Here is a 15,895-nt window from a genome sequence, read left to right on the forward strand (position 1 = left end):
CTTGGTTTTTGAGTCTATGAACACAGAGTTGATGTGCCTTACCAAAAAGCTCCAGTTTGGTCTCATCTGTCCAAAGGACATTCTCCCAGAAGCTTTGTGGCTTGTCAACATGCATTTTTGCAAATTCCAGTCTCGCTTTTTTATGATTTTTTTTTCAGCAGTGGTGTCCTCCTTGGTCGTCTCCCATGAAGTTCACTTTGGCTCAAACAACGACGAATGGTGCGATCTGACACTGATGTACCTTGGCCTTGGAGTTCACCTTTAATTTCTTTGGAGGTTGTCCTGGGCTCTTTGGATACAATTCGAACGATCTGTCTCTTCAATCTGTCATAAATTTTCCTCTTGCGGCCACATCCAGGGAGGTTGGCTACTGTCCCGTGGGTCTTGAACTTCTGAATAATATGAGCCACTGTTGTCACAGGAACTTCAAGCTGTTTAGAGATGGTCTTATAACCTGCACCTTTAAGATGTTTGTCTATAATTTCTTTTCGGATGTCCTGGGACAATTCTCTCCTCCGCTTTCTGTTGTCCATGTTCAGTGTGGTACACACCTTTTCACCAAACAGCAGAGTGACTACTTGTCTCCCTTTAAATAGGCAGACTGACTGATTATGAGTTTGGAAACACCTGTGATGTCAATTAAAGGACACACCTGAGTTAATCATGTCACTCTGGTCAAATAGTTTTCAATCTTTTATAGAGGTAACATCATTTTTGTCCAGCCCTATTTCATTAGTTTTTTTTTTTAAATAATTATGTTAATCAACATTTCAAAAGTAATGGCTGATTTTGATTATTTAATTTTCAATGAATTTTTATTTATTGTTACTTTTGTAGGTTTCAAGTGCTTTCAGTGAGAATTGTGGGTTTTTCCTTCTTTAACTGAGGGGTACCAACAATTTTGTCCACGTGTGTATCAGCAAGTTTACACCAACTCTTCTGCACTCACTGTATAAAGGAATCAGCTGTCATGAGCCCCTGCATTTTTCCTTTGTTGTGATGCCGATGTTAATCCGCGTTTATTATTCTTCCAAATCCTGCAACTCTACTTCTTCTTTCTTTCTCTGCACACTGAACAGCTACTGCATGTCTGCCAACCTGATTTCTTCCTCTCACGTCCGTCCCTCTTTGTGTTTCGTGTGTCGTTTATTGATCAGAGAATCCACAGCAGGAGGGAAGAAACTGATGAAAAGGCTTCTAACTCGAGTCATGTTTGGTCTGAACACTTCAGATCAGATCAGATCAGATCAGAGCTGTTACAGGCTTGTTAAATCTGCCAGAACAACTCTAAAAAGTACATTTCTATTCCGGCACAGAGACACTACATGAAATAAAGCCACTCAGAACTGCTGTCTTACATTTTATTGTGATGGGGAGTCATAAAAATGGAGCAAACTAAGATAAAAACAATACAAAAAAAGACAGTGGATTTACAAAGGGTGTGTATAGACAAACATTATGCAGCCTTCAACAGTACAATGGAACAAGTTGGCACAGAACAGAAGACAGGGCGACGGGACGATGCAAATTTGGCTTCAAAAGTAAAAAGGGAGGAATAACGACTTCATAACAAGATCCTTCATTAAAACGGCGACGACTCATGCTTTTAACGTCACAGAGTTTTAGATTTCAGTAGCTTTATAACGACGCAAAGAGCGGATGCACATGTAACAGTTTCTATTTCTCACTTCATTCCTTTTTTTTTTTAGCTTAAAACAGAAGTCAAGTCGACAGAATACATGTTTATTAATTTTTTTTATCATTTTTATTAATTCTTTTGTTTTTTTGTAGTTGTTTTGTTAAAACAAACAGCTCCCAGAACCACATTTTGGGATCTTTTGTATGTCTCGAGATTATTTTTCATACTAAAATATATTATTGTATCAATTCAAACTACAGTAATGTACACTACAATGTGTAATAAATAACCATAAAAGAAAATATAAAAATAAGACACATAAATATAAAAAAGTTTTCTAAAAACTAAACAGGAATTAATTTTTTTGTCTTTTTTTCTGTGAAAAGGGTTCTAATACTGCCATTGTTGACAAAAACATACAGCGGACACACGAAACAAAAAAAAAAAAATCAAAGACTCACACTATCAACACTGTTCGGTAAAACTAAAATTCTTCAGAAACCACATTCACTAACGCTTGTTACCTGAAGTGCGGGACAGCTTGTCACGATTTCATCTTTTATTCCAAACTGATTGAGAACAAGTGCACAAATGTGGCCGAAGTTCCACGTTTTTCTTTCCACTTCATCAGGATTTTGTCAGTTTTGTCTCTTCCCGAACCAACCCGGTGGGGGAAGGTTGAGCGTTAAAGCCCTCCCCGTGTACTGAGGGCGGTAAACACGTGTTAAACCGATAATCTCAAGGTTTTTAAATCCACAGGAAAACTCTTTGAACACATTTCTGTGCTTCAAAAGTTGTGACTTTTACAATATCCAAAGATACTGCTGAGATGCTGCTGAGTTTCTGGGCCTGTTTAGCTCAACCCATTAAGACTGGATGCAAGATGTGTCGGTGCACGTATTTCCTTTAAAACAGGTGCAATGTTTGTGTGCTTCTCATGAAAGAATGATGCGGCTTGAACGTATTTTTAACCCCAATTAGTAACCGAGATTCAAGCAGAGGAAGCTAAGAGGCACAAGAAGGAAAGTAGTTACAGGTGTTTATCAAAATGAGACATTGTCTAAAACCAGTGTCTGACTGGTTTAGCAGCACTTAACCCCTGTTTTCTCAGATCAGGTCACTGTACTTCATGATTTTAGTTAATTGGCCATTAAATGTTTTGACAATGTATGCATTTATCTTTAATTCAGTTTATAAGGTAGGATTAATGCTTCTGGAAAAGCATACGCTGAAACTTGCTCATAGATCCTGTAGTCTCAGTTTTTGGCTTAGTTGGTAGAAGGATGGAGGAGATGAGACTCGTGCTGCATCAGGCTTTAAAGGTATAAGCACGTGTACTGAGTGTTGCATCAGTCCCAATGGGTTAAACAGGCCGGTTAATTGACCTGATAGCTGACAAAATGTAACTGGATGTTCGTTTCAGTTGTTTTTCAAGCAAAAAAATGCAAAATGTTGTCCGGTTTTAGCTCTTCCTTTGTGAAAATTAGCAGTTTTTCTCTTTTTCACATCAGTGTAAACTGATCACAAGAGAGACAACTCTGCAGATTGATTACATTACAGACTGAATATTTTCTAGTTTACTAACTTTCATGCGTCCTCCAAAAAGGCCTCAGATTTACTTGATTTCACAGGAAGTATCTTTCAATGGTGACAAATTTGCTGTTCTGTGCAAGTCAACAAACATTAGTCAACATGGGTCCTGTGTAAGTAACAGAGGGACATAATACTGGCTACATGTGTGAAGAAGAAATAATAACACTGTTCAATGGCACTTTAAACAGCACACAGGTCTTGCATAAGGCTGGAGGCATTGGGGTGGGGCAGGGAACAGCCCCGATCCTTCACGTACAGTTTGACTTCATAGATAAGCGAATAATACTGAAACACTGACTGAGAACTAAAGTCAACCAAAAGAAGGAGAAGCTTGGAAAGATAAAGCGCGTGTGTTTTGGAGCCGAGGCTGAGCCTGGAGGTCGGAGTCCGTTCTGGAGACTCCGCCCCTGCAAGCTGTGCTGGGTTGCAAAACAAAGGCGCCGGATGCTGGCTCTGAGGTTGTGATTCTACCTTCCCTGATAGGACAAATTTGGTTATGGCGTAAAGAAGCCGCATTCTCATCCCCGGACTCCCCGTCCCGCCCACAACCCTCCCCAGGAATACTTTGTTTTCCTTAAGGCTAACAGTCAAACTGAAAACAAAAGTAATGCTAGCTAGCACAGGCTAATACTAACACAAACAATGTCTTGCTAGCTAGTGTACATATATAACACTGAAGGGCATACAATGCATGAGGCATGTATCCATAGGTAAACCAGGAATACTGTAGTGCAGAGGTTTTTGTTCGTAGAACTCAATAAAATACTGATTTAGGAAACTTCATTGGCAATAAAAAGGTATAGAAATCTTTCTCATCTTTACAGGTTAAAATGTTTTCAAACAAGACAAAGATTAGTAACACTGACTGGCTGAATAAACGAAACAAAACGTCCTGGGATGTCTCAGTAACAAGTCTAAGAAGTTGATGGGTGGCTTCTACTTCAAAATCTGTACTTCTATAAACAGGTTTAAACACTGATATTTCATTTTCTCACAAATAAAAAGTCTCTGTCTTGTTTTTCTCTTTGAAGTTCAGGCACACCTGGGTTTTTGTACACAGTAGTGGACCGTTAAAATTAGGCAACTTCCGAGACTCGCTTCAGGTGCGGTTTTGTCTAAAGTAACTTTGATGACTGATGCGTGTGAACCGTCCTGAAGAAGTCCGTTCTTTTTATTCGTTTGTTACTCCTTCCTCTGGTGGTTCGGTGCTGTCCGAACCCTCCCTGATGCTTTTGTCTGGATCCGCTTCACAGTCTGCCGTTTTCTCCGCTTCAGCACCTGCTGACTCCTCCTTTTCTTCGGTTCTTTCCTCCAACGTGTTGTCCCCCATGTGGTCTTCCCCCAGCTCCACTTCAACTACATCACAAGCAAACTCATCCTCTCCCCTCCCTCCTTCAGTCTCCTCGTCTGCAGTCGCCTCTTCCTCTGCCAATACCTCCTCCTCCTCTTCGTCGTCATCGAAATTACCCTCGTAGATCTCGCACTCGCCGTCGTCCACCTGCACCACCCGGATGTCATCCATGCACATAGCCTCATCGTCCTCGTCCTCCTCTACCTCGCTCTCCCTCTCGTCAGAGTCCATTTGGGAGGGCGGGGTCGTGGTCCGGCTGTCCGACTGTGGCCCGGTGCCGGGGCTGCCGAGATCCAGCTGAACCCTACGCGACCCCAAGGCGGCGCTCGGGGTCGACCCGTCCTTCTTGCAGTAGGAGTAGCGGTGGTTCATGTGCTGGGAGTACGACCCAGAGTGAGAGAAGCGCTTCCCGCACTTGTCGCACTGGTAGGGTTTCTCACCGGAGTGCAGCCTCGAGTGTTCGATCAGGTGGTGTTTGTGTTTGAAAGCCTTATTGCAGATGCTGCATTCATGGGGCCGTTTTCCTGCAGGAAACACGCAGACAGACAGAGTGGGAAATGTTCACTCAAACCGAACATTCATTCAAAATACTTTCAGGACTTACTGGAAGATAATCACTGGTCAAAGTCATTTCGGAAGCAAAATGAGAAACATTTCCCGGTGCGAGTTCCACATTTCTTATCACCTGATAGAAACAAACGTTCCACCTGCAGCCTGCAAGTTTGAACCTGAATATTTGGTAACGGGGTGATTTGATTTGACAACATTCCACTAACAGTACCGAGAAGCAACTACAATGAATGAATTACGATGGTTATTTCAGGAGACTCTACATACTTGTGCCATTGTTACTCAAAGGTCAAATGGCTTGGTTTTGGTGCAGCTCAGTACTTAGCTGTAAGAGCATTTTCATTTTAACATTAAAGTATACGACTGCTTCCATTACAATGTCCTGGAGGCTTTTAGCTTTCAGCAGCTTCTGAAAGTTACATATCTAGCACATTTTACAGTAAATATTAAATGTGTCTCATTGTGGACGTAATTTCACCCACTGAAATACATTTAAACTGATCAACATCCTACAAACTACGATTAATCCGATGATCCTGACAAACTCTGAAAAAAAAAACCTTTAACAAAACATTTTTTCCAACTGAACTTCTTCTTTTAAAGAAAGAATGTAAGTGTGTTTTTATTGTAAATGTGCTGCATGAATGCAGAGGACGGAAGCTCTTTCTTTACAACGCGGTTAGTGTGGATGTCATGGCTTTGATCTTCATGTAATAAACTCTTCTGGAGACTGATTGACCCTTTAATGCGCTGCTCATCTGACTGTGCCGTCTGATGGTAAAAGTTTGTGGAGGTAAACCTACCCGAGTCATTTCTTCTGTGCAGCAAGAGGGTTAGTATTTAGATACTTTTACCCTGAGGTGACACCTAAAAATGTTTAGACCGTTAAGGGTTAACTGAATTCTGTGTCCGACATACTGCTGGCAGACACAGGTACACCACCTGCATTGTTCCTACACCACTTTGTCATGATCTCACTCCCTCCAGGTGACTTAAAAACATATTTGATGAGGATTTAAAGAAAAGAAAGCGCAGGGACTGGTTATAAAATTAGGTCACACTGCTTGGAGCTCTATCATGATTATGGTGTTTTGTGGCTAAATCAGTGACGTCCACATCTGGGCCTTGAGTTGTTTTAGATGTTTCCCTGCTTCAGCACACCTGATTCAGATCAACGTATCATTAGCAGGCCGCTGCAGAACTTAACAATCTTTTGAAGAGATCCATTTCATCTGAATCAGGTGTGTTGAAGCAGGGAAACATCTAAAACCTGCAGGAACGCGGCCCTCGAGGACCGACTTTGGACATCCCTGGTCTGTAAGATCTGCTATTTCTCTGGCTTGGAGGGTTTCATGTTACGCCCCCTCTGGGCTGCGTCTCTTTTGCAGCCAGCAGGCAGACCCTTCTCTACATATCAGTTACGGTTTGGTGTATTAATCTTACAAAATGTGAGGAAGCTGATATTGAAATTCGAAGCGACTGGTAGGACAACACAACTCATTAAACCTTACTGATGTTTACTGATTAGATCAAAAAATGAACAAGTATCCTTTTAGTCCTTTTAGAGTAAATTTCATCACTTTGAACAAAATTCCCATGAGGATTGTAACTTAACAAAGCTCACGTGTCACAAGAACCGCGCCAAGGAGTGCAATTTGTGTTTGCATTGATGATCCTGAACCAGCATGCATGTACACAGCGGTGCGGTGTGCAGGTAACTGCCAGCAGACTTTAATGAAACCACATTCCAACGTGTCACTATGCGGAGCTTCAGGGAGGATGTCCTTTTTTTTCCATTTTCGAGCCGATCATTTCACAGGCCAGGCGACCCGTAAAAGTTCGATTACCACGTATTTAATGAGAAATGATGTCACATGTCAAATCACGACCTTGTTAAACCTGAGGTAACTTTTGGCACCAGAAAACATAAAAACTCTGCAGGTCTTTGGATATATCGTAAATAATATCAAATACTGAATGAAAAGAACTTGTTTTGTTTCCACATCAAGCCATACCTGTGTGTTCATATTTGTGCCTGAGCAGGGAGCTGCCCTTCTGGAAGACCTTGGAGCACAGATCACAGGGATACACGCCGTTTTCCAGCCGCCGCTTCTTTGCTTCGTTCTGCTCCTCGGAGGTGGGAACACCATCAGAGCTGCTCTCTGAACGGTTCTCCTGCGTTACATGGTAGAAAACTCTTAATCTTAATGCCAAAAGAGAACGTATTATTTGGGCATGAAACATTAGAAACTGCAACACAACCAACCTTATGGCCATTGAGAACAACAGTCTTGGCTCCAGTGGCGTTGCCGGCTGTAGTGGCGTAGGTATAGGTGAGCTGGGGGATGAGGATGGTGCGCTTTGTTGTGGTGTTGATGGCACTGAGGCAGCCCACCGTACCCTGACCGGCAATGGCCACTAAGGTGGGCAGCTGTGCGGCAGTGACGATGTTGACAGGGCTTCCGGTCTGAGGTGTGGTGACGTAGATGGTTCGACCATCGAGCTGCTCCTTCCTGAGGCAGGTCAGGTTCAGAGGCTGCTCCTGCTGCTTGGTGGGAGGTGCGGCCGTTTTGTTTTCAGATGCTGCTGTGATATGTTTGGGAAGAGAGAGGTCCAGGGGCTCTGCCTGGGAGTCCAATGCCTCCGGGTCCTCTGGCTCACTTTTAACAATAACAAGGTCCCCATTGTTGAGACTGAGTGAGTCAGATGGGGAGTCACTACCAGAGTCTGACAAGGCTTTGTTGGATTCCTCCTGCATTGTGTCGTCCTCTTCATCGATCTCATTTAAGGTGTCTTCTGAGCTGGAATTTGTGGTCGCAGTCTTTTTAGAAACTGTCTTAGCCTCATTGTGGCATCTGTCCACTTTTTTCCCAGAGTTCATCTTGATAAACCACTTTCTAACCACATCCACCGGAATGCTGACAGACTCTGAGATCTTCATCAGCTCCTTCTCACTGGGGTTGGCATTGGAAGCAAAGTAGGTCTTGAGGAGCGCGACAAGGTCGTCCACAGGCGGCTCCTCCAGCGTCACCCCTGCCTCGCTAAGCAGAGCGGCGAACGAAGGGTCCAAAGCAGCAGAGTCCACGGCCTCTCCGTTGGCTGCTTTGCGATGTTGGAGGAGATGCAGCGCCTCGAGGTTATCGGGACAGTCGTCGCATAGTAAACATGTACTGATGCCGCTGGGTTTTGGCGTCCGAGCCGATTCTGACAAGTTAATAGGTGCCACTTCTTTCTCTGTTGTGTTCTCTGTCTCCATGTCTTCTGTGGGCTCTGACTGTGGCTCTCTCTTGACAATAGTGAGGTCAGCCACCTCTGGGGTTTGGGATTTATCCGTTTGGGTCTGGGTGGTGATTGAAGCAGCAGGGGTCGTGACTGTGGGAGTGGGAAGAGGGTTATTTTTGACAACAAGTGATGTGGGCTGGGTAGTGGCAGCGGTGCCGGCCGCAGGGCTGATGCTGTAGTTGATGATGATTTTCGTGGTTCCATCGTGATCCACGAAGGCCGGCAGACTGATGATCTGCTGCTGTGGCTGCTGGACTACAATTCCCTGCTTCCCCTGCGTCACCACCCCGTTAGCTGAACCCAGCACCTGCCTGAGCACATTTCCGTCCATTGCCACTTTAAGCACATTCTGCAAGTCATTTAGATTGATACTCACAGGCGACATAAGGCCGACCGTTGGCACCACCATAGCCATGCCCTGAGGCAGGGTTGCAGCAGGGGCTGCAGCCGGCTGTGCCGTCCCTCCATTTACTACTCCATTGCTACCAGGTGAAGTAGCTGGTGCCGCCATCACAGGCTTGCACTCGTATTCCACAGGTTCTGATTTGATCTGGGTGACAGGTAGCTGCTCCTGGAGGGGTTTGCTCTCAGTCTTCTCTTTAAGAATCATGCGGGCTGGAGCGATTGCAACAGGCCTGGTCTGCACGGTGGGGGAAGGTGACTTAATTGCAATTCGCGTGACGCCGTTAGGGGGCGATGCACCAACACACTTCTTACTGCTGATGTGGGAACTGTAGGAGCCTGAGTGGGAGAATCGCTTCTTGCAATTTGAACATTCATATGGTTTCTCACCTAAAAGGGGCAGACAGAGAAATTACATCAACCTTTCAAACAGAAGTTCACTTAGAGACAAACTAATAATCTGTTATAGTTTACATCTGTCAGTTTTATGGGCTGATCATCCAAAGTATAGCTGTATGAGGCACCCTCAAACAAAGGACCAAAATGTCTTTATAGTTGACTTCTTCATCATTCCCCAGGCTGCTCTGTCACATCAATGTTCCAACTTTCACACCATATGGACCGAGCAAACTAGCAGAAATTACAGGATGAATGTGTGGACTGGATAACTATTGGTCAGCCACAAACACCGTGATCAGAGATGTGAGTAGCCTGCAGTCTTAAGCACCAGCTCTGATTGTGTTGAGACTGTCTGTGAGGTGCATCTACATGCATGTGGGTAAGGCTCTCACCGCTGTGAATGCGCAGGTGCTCCTTCAGGTGGTGTTTGTATTTAAAGGCCTTGGAACACTCGTTACACTTGAACTTGCGAGTACCGCCTGTTCCTCCTGATCCTCCTGTCGACTGGGAAACGTGATGCTGACAAAGAGAAAAGTCCTTATTAACGGCTGACATAGATGCTATTATGCTCCTTCATCAATGCTTAATAAATATATAGGATAAAGGGGTAAAGGTTATAGTAACGATTCTAATTTTGTTCAGTATAAATATAGCTAAAAGGTTAAAAGAAATTTACTTTTGCAGAGATTTTGGAGGAATTATTAATCCAGGTGTACGAAAGAAAAACTAAATTTAAAGAAAAACCTGCAGACATATAAAAAGAAATGCACAAGTGAACCCGCGGCCCACCTAAGACACAGAACAACTAGATGAAGGGCTCTAAATCGGGGTAATAATTTGCTCACTTCAGACCCTTTAATGACCCTCGAGTCTCCCTGAACCCGGTCATGGTTAAAACATCAGCTGATTGCGCTCGCACTTTGGTGCATGGTTGTGAAAAGGTGCGAGTTTACACCTTTGGGCTGTGAGGTGTTACCTGCTCCCTGCTGCCCCGGTGGTGGTTCATGTGCCTCTCCAGCTGGGAGCGGTAGGTGAAGGTGTAGCTGCAGTGCGAGCAGCTGTAGTTGTCCTCGCTGGTCTCGTGGCGATACTTAATGTGTTCCTTCAGCGAAGCGTTGCGTTTGTAGCCCCGGGAGCAGTATGGGCAAGTGTGCAACTGGGAGAAGGAGTCAGGTGTGCCTGTGGAGAAGAGAGCAGGGAGGAGGAGCGTGATGGATGATGCCTCAATCTGCCATTTGTCATCGGATTCAGCCGCCTACAAACTGCAGTGGTGCTCCCACACCTTTCATGTGTTTATGGAGCTTTCAGCTCTCTCTCTCATCTTAGGACAGCTGTGAGAGGGTTAATAAACTTATTAACCCCCTCACTTTTCCCTGTGAAAACCTGAGAGCGAACCCGAGAGACTCTTATCCTGGTATGTAATCAGCTTTGCAGCTTCCCATCTCTAAGGCCAGTTATTCACACTCATATCGAGTTTCAAAGGGTTGTGTTACCGTTTTCGTCAGCACCTCCCGTCTCTGCCGGACTCTGCTCGTCCTCTGGGGCTTCGGGATAAATGATGGCTGTGTCGCCCTGCTGGAGAATCTCCTCCACTAGAGCATCCTTCACCTCCTCCTCTTCTTCCTCTGAGATACACTCCTCCTTCACTGAAAGCACAGACACACAAAGTTAAGGATCATTCCAGCTGAGGAGGAGAAAACACCCGTCCCATCATTTATTTCTTGGCTTGGTTACAAACCTCATACACGATAAAAGTTAACTCAGAATACTTCTTAGATAAACTGACTTCTCCATCAAGTATTTGTTACTTTATATAATCATCACATCATTTTCTGCATTTTGACGCGTCACCACTAGGGAGCGCCACATGACTTCATCATGACTCCTTGTTAGCTGAACAGCTTTCTAACTCCTACAAGAAGAGGCACCATTTTACCTAAAGGATGTGAAAATTCTTTGGACTTTTCTGAAGTTAAACGATTGGTTTGTTAATAATCCCAGTGCTTCCACAGAGTTTTCACATCATCATCAGTGAGCTGCAGAGACATTTAGATGTCACGTTTAATAAGGCCTAAAGTCAAAGTGTAGCACAAAAAAAAGGTCAAAAACTGTCTAAATGGGGTGGTCGGTGGCTTAGTGGGTTAAGCAGACGTCCCATATGCAGAGGCTAGTCCTCGATGCAGTTGGCCCCTGTTTGAGTTCCGAACTGGACGGCCTTTTGCTGCATGTCATTCCCCTTCTCTCTCTGCCCTGTTTCCTGTCTCTCTCCACTGTCCTATCAATAAAGGCATTGAAAAGCCCAAAAAAGTACTTTTAAAAAAAAAAACTGTCTAAATGAGTCATTGAATGTGATCACATGTTCAGACCATCAGGACAAAGCGCCGACATAACTCCTCATGACCAAATTTTGGGATGAAAACTGACATTTTTACATTTTCAGAACCACACACTAATATTCCACTGAAATCCCAGCTTGCTCCTGACTCTGACTTGTCTTTGCAGTTAATTTGGGGAAACAACTTCTCAAAATGATCCCTGTTGGTATGAAATTATTCCCAAAAACTATTTCATAACTAACATCCTTGTGTACAGCGACCTGAAGCTTACGTTACTGTAGCACCTGAGCTGATAAGATCTGTTTCTGATGCTTGAAATCAGTTGAAGCAGCTGGTTTGCAGTGCAAAAGGCAGCATGTTTTCCTCTGTAAGGAAAACAAGTCGTACGAAGAATAATTACAGCCTTTGGCTCGATTTAAATGCAGCACTTCAGAGGAAAGTGACCCGGGGATGCAACTGTGGTTTCACACTGACAGCCTGTGCTCTTCCCAGCACTCCTCATTAAAGCCGACGCTTTTCTTTAGTCAAATTAAGCTCGAGCACGAGACGTGGGGGCTATTCAGCTCATAAATGTCCAACTGCAAAGTAAACATTTCTGTCTAAAAAAACCCCCAAAATTTTACACTTGATGCATTTTGAAAAGATAACGTCATAAACAAGAAGAACAAAGCTGGAACGCTTACAGAGCCGTGGTGAGACGAGGCTGCATTCGCATTTAACACAACAACCTGTTTGAATATATCAAGCTTTATGGTGACACGTTACCAACTGTCGTTTACCCTCCAACCGTGATATGCACCCTTTTGTGATCACAGTTGAGCTGGACGGTCAGTTATGACTCTTACATACGCAATCAGGACTGGATTTTTGTGTCGTTGGGGGAGTTGCAAGGGACAACGTCCTTAAACCCAGCTCTCAGTCTCCATCATGACCACATCTGCAAATACACATTATTCTTATCTGATGAATATGAGAAATGTGTCTTTAAGGTGAATGCGGCTCCAGCAAAGGCATAAATGACTTTCTTGTCGTCATTAATGAGACTTTTATCGAAGCTTTTCTGTCTTCTTTCTCTTAATCTCAGTGTTAATCTTGATCAAATACTGTAAAAGAAAGTGCGGTTTAAATAAACTTTCTTATCAGTGACAACAGAGCATTTGTTGCTCATCGCTCTTAAGAGGATGTCATCACTCCTCAGGGAAGACCCGCTCTCTTTACGCCTGCTGCCGTGATAAGATCTGCTGTTTGTTACCAACTGGTGTCTGCAACAACAGCAATAAATGGAACTGGGGAAGAGCCACTACTTCACTTTCTGTGTATGAAAACACTGATAAGAACGAGCAGCGAGGTGAAACCATGACCAGTGTTGCCAAGGAGACCAAGCATTTGAAATGCAAGCAGGACTGGTGCCAAAGGCCACGCCTCTTCCTGCTGAGCTGTGTCAGGGACAGGTGCAGCTGTGTTAGTCTGCAGGATCTGCAATCACAGAAGCAGTCATAAAAAGAAGAAAGACCCAGTCTTCGCTGAACTCTGTGTGTGTCTTCATAAAGAAGAGGCGGGCCCAGAGCGACCCCTGTTAAGCCTCATTTTAAACACAGATCTTAGCTTCCCATGATCTCATTCCACAGCTTTCCAAATTTCTCTTTGAGACACTCTCAGTCTACCTTTCAGGCCTCTTTCTTTACCGCTCTGTACTCATTCCTTCGACTTCCCTCCTCCTCCTCATTTCTGTTTATCTGATTTTTTTATTTGTTTTTTTCCCTGTAAAGTAGCTCCATCCATGCGGCGTATTCAGCGCCCTCTGCGGTTTAACCCTTTATTTGGATTAAATCTCTTTAAATGGAAGAAACCGAAGGATTTAATTTAGTGTCTAAGGCAAATCACTATTTCTCCCGCCATCATCAGGGCAGCTGAAGCCCCAGATGAAAGACGAGATGACGCGTACTGATCCCTAAAAAACAGACAGACAGCATAACTCAGGGGAAGCGCTAAAGGGGGCTGGCCTGAGTCCTAATTGAGCTCTAAACTTGTTGAAAACAGTCTCCGGGGAAAATGTGAGGATCTAACTGAAAGTACCAGAACTGAGCCCGACTGCAGGTGTTTGCACTCTCAGCTCCACATGGAGGTGCAACTTCCTGTTGACTTAGTCATAAATGCATTAAACCGTTCATAGCCCTATGCTGAGACCCGACATGCTCTTTGTTAGTTACGGTGGTGGAATTGTTTGTCGCAGCGCTGAATCTGTGTCATGATGAGAAACAGCGTTGTAGATGCTGCTGTGACTCCTCTGATTCCTCAACCATGACATGCTTTCTGAAAACTCAGACTGGGGTTATGCTGCCTCTGCTCAGCATGTCGACAAAAGGCACGGAACTGTGGCACAGCATGAGAGTCGAGGGACGAGCTGTTCCTTTTCTGTCAGCTGAAGCATGATTCATAGATTTTAGTTGTGATTTACAGCTTTTCCTCTTTTGGAAAAGCCAAACGATCTATGAGGACATTACCGAAGTGACCTGAAATCATCATCTTGTGCTATAAAGTGGGCTTCCCTCTAAAGCTCTTCCTCCATGTAAGCAACTAACTTCTTCCTCCATCTCTACACTCCTCACCTCTGTCACATCTGTCAAATTTCATCTCCCTCCTTCCTTCACTAGCTTCTCTTCCCTCTTCTCTCCTCCCTCTGACTCCTCCCTCCTTCCCTCCCTCCTTACACCTCTCTGCATATTTTCCCACAACACTCTACAGTTACACTCAATGTCTCGCAAAGAGCGACACGCTAATGACGACCAGAACTCCTCAACACACATGTGGAATATCAGAATGGAATGAAAACAGGAAATCATGTGGTCCACGCATATATAAATACTCACTTATCAGCACACACACACACACTCACACCAGGGGAGCTATTCACAGGCACATGCAGTCTCTACCCACACACACACCACATTCGTATACCTTGCCAGGACCTGTCACTGTGAGTCCGTGGTGAATTTATAAGGCAGGATGGATTGGAGCTGCAGTGCGGCCCAGACTGCAGGGGGAGTAGCGCACACTAATCTCTCACCAGAGGACCGATTCAACACCAGCTGCTCTCCCTGCTCTCTGCTCTCGCCTCAGACAGGCAGGAAAAAAGAAGTGAAAGTCATGACAATCCAAAAACATCAGGCAAAGCCTTTGAAGCGTTCCCACTGTGGCTCTACAGCACGGCAGCATTTCATGACTTTTCCACGACTTCCCTCCAACACCGTCAGAGCTCCTCCACATACTAAAACTGTTACTCCTTCCTGGTTTGTTAATGTTTTTCTAACAGACTGCTTTTTACTGCCAGTAAGGCTACAGACTTCTTCATACTTTACTCTTCCTAAAACACCATGTTTAACTCGTAATATGCTGAAACCAAATGACCTGAATACCACCAGAGAACACATGACTGACTTTAGCTTTGAATATGAATATGGTCCGAATAGATGCATTCTGTCCTCACCTACAACACTTTTATTGACATTTATACATGCAAATACATGCCATGGATTCATTTAAATTAAGCCAGTAATGCAATTACTCTCCGACATAATTACCATTAAAAATACCTGACAAGGAACAGCCAATCAACAAACAGATCATTTCTCTTTGCTCAATACTCAATATGCAACTTGACTTGACTACCAGCAACACGAGAAACGACCAGTTTCCATTCTGCATTCATCTGTAGATATGATAAACAAAGGCTGGCAAATTTAACCGAACAACGACGTGTCAAACCAATCACAGTGTAGCACAGTAAAAAATAAACTGGTGCAATTATCACAGGTTCAACTCTTTTCATCCATCCATCCATTTTCTATGCCCGCTTCATCCTATTCAGGGTCGTTGGAGGGCTGGAGCCTATCGGGTACACCCTGGACAGGTCGCCAGGCTACTGGGGAAGCAACACAGAGACAAACAACTCAAACTACGGTTAATTTAGAATCACCAATTAACTTAACATGCATGTTTTTGGATGGTGAGAGGAAGCCACACAGAGAGGCTCCAGCTGAGATTAGAACCAGGAAGCAGAGAGAACCAGCTCTGAGGCTACAGAGCTTCAGCATGTTATGCATATGTTAGATTTCTAATCCAGTTGTTTGCCAACTGCAGAGAACAACGGATGTGTAAACTTTAAATATATGAATGTCAGGATTTGCCAAATAGGCACAGGCACAGCTGGGCGCCACCACAGTATGTGTGAAATCCTTTGAAACCCAGGTTTTGGTACTTTTGCACTGGCTTCATTTTTTAGACCAGAGTCTAAAGCTCATCGATCCGATCCCAACAAACACT

General features: G+C 44.1%; 1 protein-coding gene across 2 annotated transcripts in view; it reads right to left on the reverse strand.

Moving 5' to 3' along the window:
* Positions 1-1,347: 1,347 nt before the first annotated feature.
* zeb1a (zinc finger E-box binding homeobox 1a) overlaps positions 1,348-15,895 on the reverse strand; it is a 55,097-nt gene continuing 40,549 nt past the window's right edge. For both annotated transcript variants that reach the window (XM_072363041.1, XM_072363042.1), the window contains exons 3-8: positions 10,730-10,882; positions 10,213-10,415; positions 9,629-9,755; positions 7,420-9,227; positions 7,169-7,328; positions 1,348-5,107 (exon numbers count right to left, since the gene is read on the reverse strand). In XM_072363041.1, coding sequence (XP_072219142.1) covers positions 4,404-5,107; positions 7,169-7,328; positions 7,420-9,227; positions 9,629-9,755; positions 10,213-10,415; positions 10,730-10,882 — 3,155 coding nt within the window. In that variant the 3' untranslated portion in view covers positions 1,348-4,403. The remainder of the gene's footprint in view (positions 5,108-7,168; positions 7,329-7,419; positions 9,228-9,628; positions 9,756-10,212; positions 10,416-10,729; positions 10,883-15,895) is intronic.

Source organism: Leuresthes tenuis, unplaced genomic scaffold (assembly GCF_036924035.1).
Source record: "Leuresthes tenuis unplaced genomic scaffold, fLeuTen1.0.hap1 SCAF_14, whole genome shotgun sequence".
Taxonomy (NCBI): Eukaryota; Metazoa; Chordata; class Actinopteri; order Atheriniformes; family Atherinopsidae; genus Leuresthes; species Leuresthes tenuis.